Consider the following 10,227-nt stretch of genomic DNA (forward strand, 5'->3'; position numbering starts at 1 on the left):
AGTATGTAAGGTATGTCTTCAATATCAACATTTTCAGGTTAAGGTCACAAAATTCATGATGTTATAATGATCAACTAAATGGATATCAAGATACAGAGACTTTTGTTTTATATTAACTTTTTTTCCCAAATATTTAAACCTGTCCAAAAGTAAGTTTGCATTTACATTCAATAACTATATTAACAGTGTATTTATCCTACACTGAAATTGAAATGAAATAAAATCAAATTCAGCTTAAGAAAATAATTTCCTTGATGAACAAACCAAACACTTTTATCAATTTGAATTTTCCCACCAATTTTACTTGGTTAAATTAACTGCTATTCACTTCCAGTTTATTAATTGGTAAAATATTAATGATAGAATGGAGACTTTTACTGATTAATGTGTTAAATCGCACATGCTCAACACATTCCATACTTCTTGACACATTACTGCAAGAACTGAATCCCCTAAAATTTATTACTAAATATCTCTCATGGCCAAAAAGGAGTACTTTAAATCTTCAGTTGATCTGAAGACTAGATCTTAATATTATTTGCAGAAACAATAGAATATTATTGAGCTGAATAATTGCCATAAACAAATTTACTGGATAAAAAGGAGGTATTGAATGATATTAAAGGATCAATTACATTTATACCATATTATTGTGTATTGTTCAGAAACAGTAGGGAAGTTCCAGTGATGAACTGGCGACATAAGGTATTTTGATCCTGAAGGTTCAAAAACCCACAAATGCATCACTTTTTAATTTCCTTCTGATTGGGTCTCTCTTATTGCATATAAATTGAGGAAACTCAGAAAGATGATAATTTAATATTATGAGCACTTGTGACCAAACATTATTCTAGTCTTGTTTAATTTAAAGAACAAAGCTATATGATACATGACATGGTAATTTGAAGAATGATAACAAATAATAGTACAATTAACAGGTGCTTCTTTAAAACAGAAAACTGACATGTGTAAACATACATGTATGACTTAGATTGTTGTTTTAACAGCTACAAGTAGATATCTGTCAAACAGATGATAAAGATATTTTACAGTGTATTATCATAACAATTCTGTATGCAAAATATCCATTGTTTTTAATTTGATGGTAAATCCCTTACTTCATTTCCCCAACAAAATTTGACCATTCAATTCCTAACAGATGAGATGTAATGAGTGTCATTGTAATCCCTGAATCATCATATCAGACTCACAATAGTCCAGGTTTGCTCACAGTTGTATCCAAAAATTCATTTAATTTATAACATTTTACACCTCTCATACACTTATCATTTCATAGCTGACATACATTGTTCACTATACAAGTAGTAAAAATTAATCCATGATCCCTATCAATAGCTACCCCTGCCTCTAAAACCCCCACCCCCTCCTCGTCCTCTGAAACCACCACCGCCACCACGTCCACCTCCTCTAAATCCTCCTCCACCTCCACGTCCAAATCCTCCACCACGACCTCCGCCTCGTCCACCACCACGGAATCCACCACCCCCACCTCGACCTCCTCTTCCTCCTGTAATTAACAAAAAATTACCATAAAATGAAATTACAGGTCAGTTTCTGTCATATTTAATGTTCAAGATGATGCGCAAACAGTATTTTTACCACTTTCTAGTACCACAATGCTTTGTTTCAGAAGATATTCCAGACAAATCTTTCGTGAAGTTAGTGAAAATCAGGATGTTCTGAGATCAACAAAAACCCCATATCCCAAGGCTTATTCTTTTTAGGGAGGGCTAGTTGAAGTTTCATTGATGGTATCCCAATGGGCTTGTAAATAATTAAAATACTACACCATTTAATTGACTATACTTTTCAGTGGGTGATCAAACCTGAGTCAGCACATATAGAATTATGGAACATAAATGTGAACGTTGTTGGTTGTCCTAAAAACAAACTTATAACAATGCATCTGCCAGTACTTACCAACATACATGTAATTACAGATCCTATATCATTACAAAATATCAATAACAAAATGAAGGTGTGCGAGCACTTGAAAGTGTAATTTTTTTTTCCATGGGACATAACTCTAAACACATGACAGGTTTACCTTATTGACCCAGTACTGATGACAGTGACCTCTCATACTATTTTCATTCATGGAAAAGTAGAATTTATGACTATTATAATTAACTAAAATTGTTCACAAAATTTCTATGAGAAAGGCATAAGAGCCTTTTGATGACACTGGAAATTTCAATTTCACTGAAATTCAGCAAGACATCAGAAGCCTATAAATAATAGGTTATCACAGGTCTTTTTAGATAAAAAGAGGACAACAAACAATTAAGCTAAAGCACATATTATGCCCACCCTCCTCACTCACTCTATGTCCTAGACATTAAACAAGAGGCTCCCAGGATCCTGAATCGCTCACCTTGTTGAATTTTACCTTTCAAGGGCAATAAATTAAACAACAACAATTTGGACTCAAGAAAACTTTGATAGGACTTATCATAAGGATCATTTCAGTAAATGAAAGTCTAAATCTATCATAGTTTTCAAGACATTGGCTGATAACTGTAAAAAAAAAAAGTCATTTTCCCCTGTTAAGTGCAATAACTCTTATAAGAAGGCATCTGACTAATTTTATACCTGAAGACTTTTGTAGTCCTAAAAATAAGGATCATTTCAGCTATTGAAAAAATTTGGCTAAACCTAACGGTTTTGGAGATATATGCGAAAAACTACTGTCTGACCCCTATGTTCTATTTTTAGTAACAGTGGCCATGTTTTTCGATGGATCAAAAAACCCCACTTTAATTCTATGCAAAATACCCTATGAAACACTTATACCGAGTTTTGTTTCAGTTGGTAAAATAGTATCAGAGGAGATGATTTTTGAAAGAAATAACATTAAAAATAGCAAAAAACAATGAAAAAGGGCAATAACTCCAACATGGCTTAATAGATCAAAATTTGACCACAGATGGCTAAACCTAACCGTTTCGGAGATATATGCGAAAAACTACTGTCTGACCCCTATATTCTATTTTTAGTAACGGCGGCCATGTTTTTCAACTGATAAAAAATCCCCACATCAGCTCTATGAAAGATACATACCAAGTTTGGTTCCAATTGGTCAAGGAGTGTCAGGAGATTTTTGAAAGAAATAACATAAAAAAAATAGCAAAAAACGTAGGAAAAGGGCAGTAACTCCAACATGGCTTAATAGATTAAAATGAAAATTTGACCACAGGTAGATCTCATCATGCTGAACACTTTTACTCTGTCAGAATTTGGCTAAACCTGTTTTGGAGATTTATGTGAAAACCTACTGTCTGACCCCTATGTTCTATTTTTAGTAACGGAGGCCATGTTTTTCAACAGATCAAAAATCCCCACATCAGTTCTATGCAGGATACCCTAATGAAAATTCATACCAAGTTTAATTCCAATTGGTCAAGTAGTTTCAGAGGAGAAGAGCTTTGAAAAATTGTTAACGACGACGGACAACGACGACAACGGATGCCAGGTGATGGCAATAGCTCACATGGCCTTTGACCAGGTGAGCTAAAAATTTAAAAGCATCATAGAGCTTTCTTTCAAGAATGTAAAATATAGTACTAATGATTTATCAAATTGCTTTTTGAAGATTTTGAGCTTGTGTCCTACATGTAATTGGACAGGCAGTGGAATACCACAATACATCTTAAAAGACTGGCCCCAGCACCACAAAGCTTGAAAAAATACTTAAGTCTGAGAAAATTCTTAACTGATTGTGACATCATTGCTTTCAAAGACTTAGACTGAAGTTACCTTAGAAGTTAAAAATATTCTCAGACTTAAAAATTTTTCAAGTTTTGAGGCACTGGAGTCTGATGTATAAAAAAATGAGGTTACTTACCTCCTCTACCTCCACCTCTTGTTTTACCAGCAGATCCTGGAGGTTTCGGTAAAAATCTCTGCAGAGGTAACAACTTAGCAGGATCTATGTAAAACTACAAAACAAATAAGAACATTTATTCTAATGTTGTTTTTAAGGCTATTTATTCTAATGTTGTTTTTAAGGCTAAGCAACTAAGTTACATAAATCAAGAGTGTGTGTGCAAAATTTGCACAACATATCCATTTATTCCAAATCTCTTCATTATTTTATAATTGGTCAAGGGGTTCTATAAAAAAATAATAATTTGAGCTAAGCTACAATACCCTGTCAAAGCTTCATTATGTATTGTACAAAATATGACCTCATTCTACTTAATATTAGATAAGGAAAACTTGACCAAATTCTTGCATTGTCTCCATCCTCTAGTGGTTGATTCCACAAAAAGAAATTGTAGTTGTAAAATTGTTGAAAGTAATCATGACTCAATACCTTTTTTCATAATGACATCATAACATAGACTAATTTCACACTTACAAATGTCAGTGAAATTGTCCATGGGTTGGGAGATCAAACTCATGTTTAAAAAATGTAATTGTAAATAGATATAATATCGGTAATTATCAAACATGAATATTCATATTGACATTACATCATCCAGGTATATTAGATTACTTTAAAGGATAATAAATGAGTTTACTGTTATAATACAACCTTTAGATGTGTGTTTGGTGTTATGCCACAATCTAAAGATGATAAGGTTGGTTACAAATTCAAACAAGGATAATAACGGAAGTTGAACGTCACTCTCAAAACACGAGTCACAACCTCTGAGTCATGACTACCAGAAAATGTCTATTTAAAACTTTTTATTCTGAGGTCTAAACTCCTGACTAAAATTTTAAAACCTCTCAATTCGAGTTTCAAGATTTATCACATACATGAAAATGTTTTTAATGCAATTCATCTTATTTTGGCAAAAAAAATATGCTTGATTTGAACCAACTTCTTTCGTTATAGAAAAACAATTTTGATCAATTACCTTTGATGATTTTGAGAATGATTTGGCCTTCATGTCATCTGATAACTTCACTGAAAAATACTGAGGTAATTAAGGAGCATAACCTAATATTGAAATGACTTTTTGCAACATGAAACATAATGTATGAACATTCTCAAAACACATAGACTGCTGTAAGTCACAACAACAAAAAAGTGGGCCATAGACAGAAATGGCAGAATTTCATTTAACATGATGTAAATGTCAGACAGGCCTGAAATCGGTTCTCACCATAAAGGACATGTACTTGATGCTGGATACCAAATATCAAAAGGCTGCGATTAGTAGTTGCTGAGGAAAGTGTTACGAAAATAATTTCCCTGCCCGCCGCTTGCCCGACCAACATTTACCATACCATAACCAAATTTTTACATGTGAAATTCAGTCAAAAATTATTCACACAATATAAATTTGCACACGTTATTGTGCTATTAGGTATATCCCAATTGCTTTTATATACTGGTAGTAAAAAAAATGAGAAAGTCATATGATACAGAAGTTGATATCAGATAGAAACCAGAAGATATGCCACATCTATATAAAGCCACACACCACATTTGAAATCAATTTGTCCAGTGGCAGCCCAGATTTTTTAAGAAGAAACTTATCTCTTTCATTCCACTTAGTGAGAAATGACTATGAGCCACAAAACAGGAAGTTGATAGTGGACAGCAACTAAAAATGCTTACAACATAATGCCCATCTATATAAAGCCATATACCAAATTTGAAATCATGTGACTGATTGGGAATCGAGATAATAAAGACAAAGTTCTGAGGGATAGAGTGACAGAAGGATGAAGTGATTGCAATATAGCAGCCACTTGTTGAGTGGGTACAGCTGGGGAATTAAACTTTCCATTAAAAGGAACAAAAATTAAGCTGTACCACTATTGTATGACGTGAAATAATCAAACCTTTCTCCAAATCCATACATAACTATAAAGAAAAGAAAATGAAATTTTCACTGACACTGCTAAATACTACAAATGAAAGCTAAAAACAATTCAACATAACAAGTATATATTATAATCTTTGTTTCTGAAGGATACAGATTCTGTGATGGACCCGAATATTTCATCAACTTTTCCAATCTGTTGTTTATTTTCCAGGTAGACCGGTGCATTAAAATATGGTATCTTTTCGTTAGTGTTCCGACATACTAAGTCATCTTCACAGGTGTGTTCCATTGTCCCAAGCTCTGAAAGATACAGTGATGCACATGCACTAAATAATGTTTTTGTAATAGGAATATGTGCCTTAACACAACAAAAATAACACATCTCTGCAACATACACTTGTCTTGATTCAACAGTTTCTTCCAGTTCATTACCCAGTTTAAAAATTATAACATTCAGGGATCTATTTTTCAAAGTTCCTGTCAACCGTGTGAAATTTTCAACAAAATTCCAGAGCACTTGTTAATTCCCAGACTCTTATAGAAGATATCACTTTTAAAAGATTCTTCTTTCATTACATTTTACTAGTCAGATGCTTTCTCATTCATTAAGTTCAGATCCTTGAAAGAATTATGCAGGCCATACAGTTACAATAATATATTGACAAAAATTTGCAGAACTTTCTACAGAGTAGATACATTCATTACACTATAGAAACATTCCCTATACACTTTACAGTGCTGATCCAGAATGGTAAGAAAAATTTAATAATTTGAAACTTTTTTTAAAATGCTTTTCAATTTTTTCTTACATATTTTCTTTTAAAAGGCTAACTCAGCACTGTAATTTGTATAAAAAATATTCTTCTTGAAGTCATCACTACAAAAGTTTTATGGTCGTCATCATGAACGTGTCATAGTTTTCCTTTCCTCTTTCAACTACCCTGGACTTGACTGTTTTGAGCAACTTGGCAGGTGTTTCTAGAAAAGCAGAGGATGCTTACTCTACTGGTACACCTGGTCCATGCTCCCAGTTCTAAGTGGAGTCTGAGTTGCTTATTTACTTTTGTTACTTTGTATATATGATGTTAGTTACTTTATGTTCTTCGTTGCATATGTCTTTTTTTCATGTCTGGTCTTTGTCCCTGGATTACATTCTTTTGATTACCACTATAACCTTGGTTCCCTTGATTACTCTTTCAGGTGCATTTATTGCAACTTTGCAATAAAAAAGATGGTGTATCACATCCAGCCTGATTCTTTTAAAGACACATACCTTAAGAACATGTAAATACCGTCCTATGCCCTAATCTATAGGTCTAGGATGTATTTTTTTTTTTAAATATGATGACAAAATACACAAACCAGTACTACACCATTGAATTTTTCCAAAACACACATTTTGTATGATCTACATAGAGACCTAGGAAGTGAGGACTGTATTACTGACCCATGACTTCTTCAGGAGGTCCCTGATCAAAGTTATTGAATTTCCCACCTCCTCTTCCACCACCTCTACCTGAAATATAAATACATACTTGTATATATTTCATAATAGGAGGATAAATGACCAATCATCGACATAATAATCCTATCATTAATTTTATATCCTTGAATGTTTTTGTTGTAATTTTTGTTGAAAATATAGATTTCCAAAACTTTCTCTTTGTATGTACATAGAACTACTGCTAAATGCTCATCCTAGACTTTCTTGCCACAAAATATGTTCCTACAAATGTCCCCAATTATTATTTCAAGCTTGATCATAACACTTTGTCCCCTCTCAAAATGTCTGCTTGAACAAGTTAAATAGAAAAAAATCCACCAGCGCATGGTATGGAAAATTTGAATGCATAGTAACCTCCTCTGAAATCACCACGTCCTCTGCCAAAACCTCTGCCTCTACCACCACCACGTCCCCCTCTGTCAAACCCCATATTTCTACTTCTTTGTGAATCTGAAAATAGAGACTAGTCACATTTAATACACAATATTGTGAAATAAATCTCCTAAAACTGAACTCCAGCATAAATAATTTATTTCACTGAATGTCAATCCTTATTCTGTGTTTTTCAATGTGGAGCCAGCAGGGAGTTAACTATATAGCTCAGTTGGTTAGAGCTTCAACTATATAACAAGATGTCCCAGGCTTTTACTGGATGACTTATAACAATAATGGCACTGTCAGCAACCTTTCTGTATCAAGATACTTCAATTAAAGATTCAGTAGAGGTCTTGGAGACAAAGTTGCTCAGGGTAAAACGAGTTATAATGTGTGAGACATGGACTAGTGTATTCCAGCAGTGCTAGAGGTTGTCTGGCAAGCTATTTTTTGTAATGCAGACAGTTATCAAATTGACCAGCATTTTGAATGAAGTCAATAATTTGACAGTATACAATATATTTTTGACAAAACAAATTTAAAGTTGGCAATGGCAATTCGTTGGTTTATTTAATATTTTCATTTTGCATATTAAAAATCCATTATTTATTAACCGGATGTACATGTATCCATTCAAAATGCTGAAAACCACATGAGAAGTTCATTTCAACTGCTTTTACAAAGGATTTACAGGATTGCTGGATTTTCTCATCAGGTAGGTCATTCGTTTTTCTTCAGTCACCTTCTCCAGTGTTAAAGTAAAGAAACTTTATAAAATGGTTTAAATGGAAAATATTTTACTCTTATTCTGCCAATTTTAAAGAATGGAGGAACAAGTGGCTTGCAATATGGCCCTCAAAAGAAAGTAGTTGTGATATGGAGGAACAAAATTCCAACTGCTTACATTGTAGGACTAGTGCAGCGAGTGGCCACAAATACAGGTCTAATAAGAAGAGTTCTGAGTGGAGTAGTGGACTCCATGGATTGCTGATAGTTGGAAGTTACTATTGAGAACCTGCGTGTTGTCAAAATTTTACATTGGTATAAAATGTACCTGTCAGTCAGAAAAGGGAGGGAGAACAAAGTGGGTGTTTTGCAATCGATGGCACATATGCAGTGATTGGGATTAGAAGGAGCCATGTGCTTTTTATCACATTTCTGCTGAAAATGTCCCATTAAAATCAGAAATTTTTTTACGAAGAATATTAATGAATTACCCATTTAAATTCTGAAAATTAATAAAAATGGCCCATTTTCAAAATTTTAATCCCAATCACTGCATATGGCCCAATATCTCTCATGAACTTTGACCTGAGTCCAACAAAAATGTAGTACTGGACAGACAGTGAGACACTAAACACTTATCTCAAAACAAGGTTCTATAAATTTCTTTACTGAGTTGTAAAGAAATTGTTCTTTGTGCTGATGTGACCGCTGATTTACGGATCATGACAATAGCATGTGAAAGATTTTTAATGACCACTGGCATAGTCACGCCGCGATGGCAATTGGAACTAATCGGCAATTTCCATAACACTAAAAAATAACCTCGGATGCAGCAAAGGAATTTCTTCTTCAAAAATTTGCCGGAATTGTAGTCATACATGACTCAAAGTACAATGTAGCTCTATTCACCAAGTGGCGCTGCAAAATTTTGTTAGATTTCAATAGAAATAAAGAACAATAACTCTGTCAAGAATTTTGGCACCAAGCAAGGAGCTAGTAAAAACAGTAATGGTAAATATTTCAACCAGTAAAACTATAATTTTATACTCTGATCGGTTATTGGTCAAATTCCAGACAGATTTTTCCGCTTAGTGCCTCTGAGGTTTTTCTTCTGTGTAACTAGAAAGGCTGAGGAGTTGCAATTGGCTGTAATGGAAGACAGATGTTTAGTGCCCTGTAAAACCTAGATTTAACCAGCCATTTCATTTGAAGTGCCTGTACCAAGTCAGGACCATTGCAGTACCAGCTGCTTTGGTGGTGTAATATCTTGACTTGATTATGAATCTGATTAGTGTTCTGTAATTTTGTTGTTACTGTAATATTGTGAGTAGTTGGAACTCGCTTCCTCCCTCCACTACCACACCTCTTTGGCTAGTTTGAAAAGATGACTAAGGTCCTTACATATGTGAAAGAAGGGCAGAAGAACAAAGTCAGTAAGTAACAGAGTAAAGTAAGAAATATACAAGGAGGCCAATGAATGCAAGAAAATAGCTATTATATTATTGAACAGCTACAATTTACACTTTACGGTCAGTATTATTGAGATACATGTGGTAACTACTTTTCTTGATATGGGACAAATCGTCTAATTATGTAAGATTATTTGACACAATTCCATAGTTTACCTATTAATAAAAAAAATATTTAATATCTCCACTTTTATATTTTCAAAACAAAACCATGTGGTACTTCCGGTCAACCCAATTTGTGTTGTCGCAAAAATCCGATAGACAAAGTTTTGAAAAAAATTAAAAGTATACCACTTTGATAAATTTTGCCGGTAATGTACCGATTATGATTCTTTTTTATAATTAAACT

General features: G+C 33.6%; 1 protein-coding gene across 1 annotated transcript; it reads right to left on the reverse strand.

The window, feature by feature from the left end:
* Nucleotides 1-800: 800 nt before the first annotated feature.
* LOC148619897 (H/ACA ribonucleoprotein complex subunit 1-like) lies at nucleotides 801-10,129 on the reverse strand. Its single transcript, XM_088580300.1, has 7 exons — nucleotides 10,035-10,129; nucleotides 7,663-7,758; nucleotides 7,252-7,320; nucleotides 5,956-6,104; nucleotides 4,887-4,946; nucleotides 3,866-3,959; nucleotides 801-1,528 (listed from the first exon to the last, which is right to left on the reverse strand). Exons 2-7 carry the CDS (start codon nucleotides 7,736-7,738, stop codon nucleotides 1,350-1,352), a joined length of 627 nt encoding a protein of 208 aa, XP_088436426.1. The 5' UTR covers nucleotides 7,739-7,758; nucleotides 10,035-10,129; the 3' UTR covers nucleotides 801-1,349.
* Between the last annotated feature and the right edge of the window lie 98 nt (nucleotides 10,130-10,227).

This window comes from Perna viridis, chromosome 4 (assembly GCF_037379345.1).
Source record: "Perna viridis isolate PV_CMFRI_1.1 ecotype Kerala chromosome 4, ASM3737934v1, whole genome shotgun sequence".
NCBI classification, from domain to species: domain Eukaryota; kingdom Metazoa; phylum Mollusca; class Bivalvia; order Mytilida; family Mytilidae; genus Perna; species Perna viridis.

Bases quoted from the DNA above. Each gene is read 5' to 3' on its own strand.
- LOC148619897 (XM_088580300.1), bottom strand. From the start codon at position 7,738: ATGGGGTTTGACAGAGGGGGACGTGGTGGTGGTAGAGGCAGAGGTTTT. The intron at 7,321-7,662 runs GTTACTATGCAT...TTTATATTTCAG, and splicing joins ACGTGGTGATTTCAGAGGAG to GTAGAGGTGGTGGAAGAGGA. The intron at 3,960-4,886 runs GTAATTGATCAA...TTTGTTTTGTAG, and splicing joins CATTCTCAAAATCATCAAAG to TTTTACATAGATCCTGCTAA.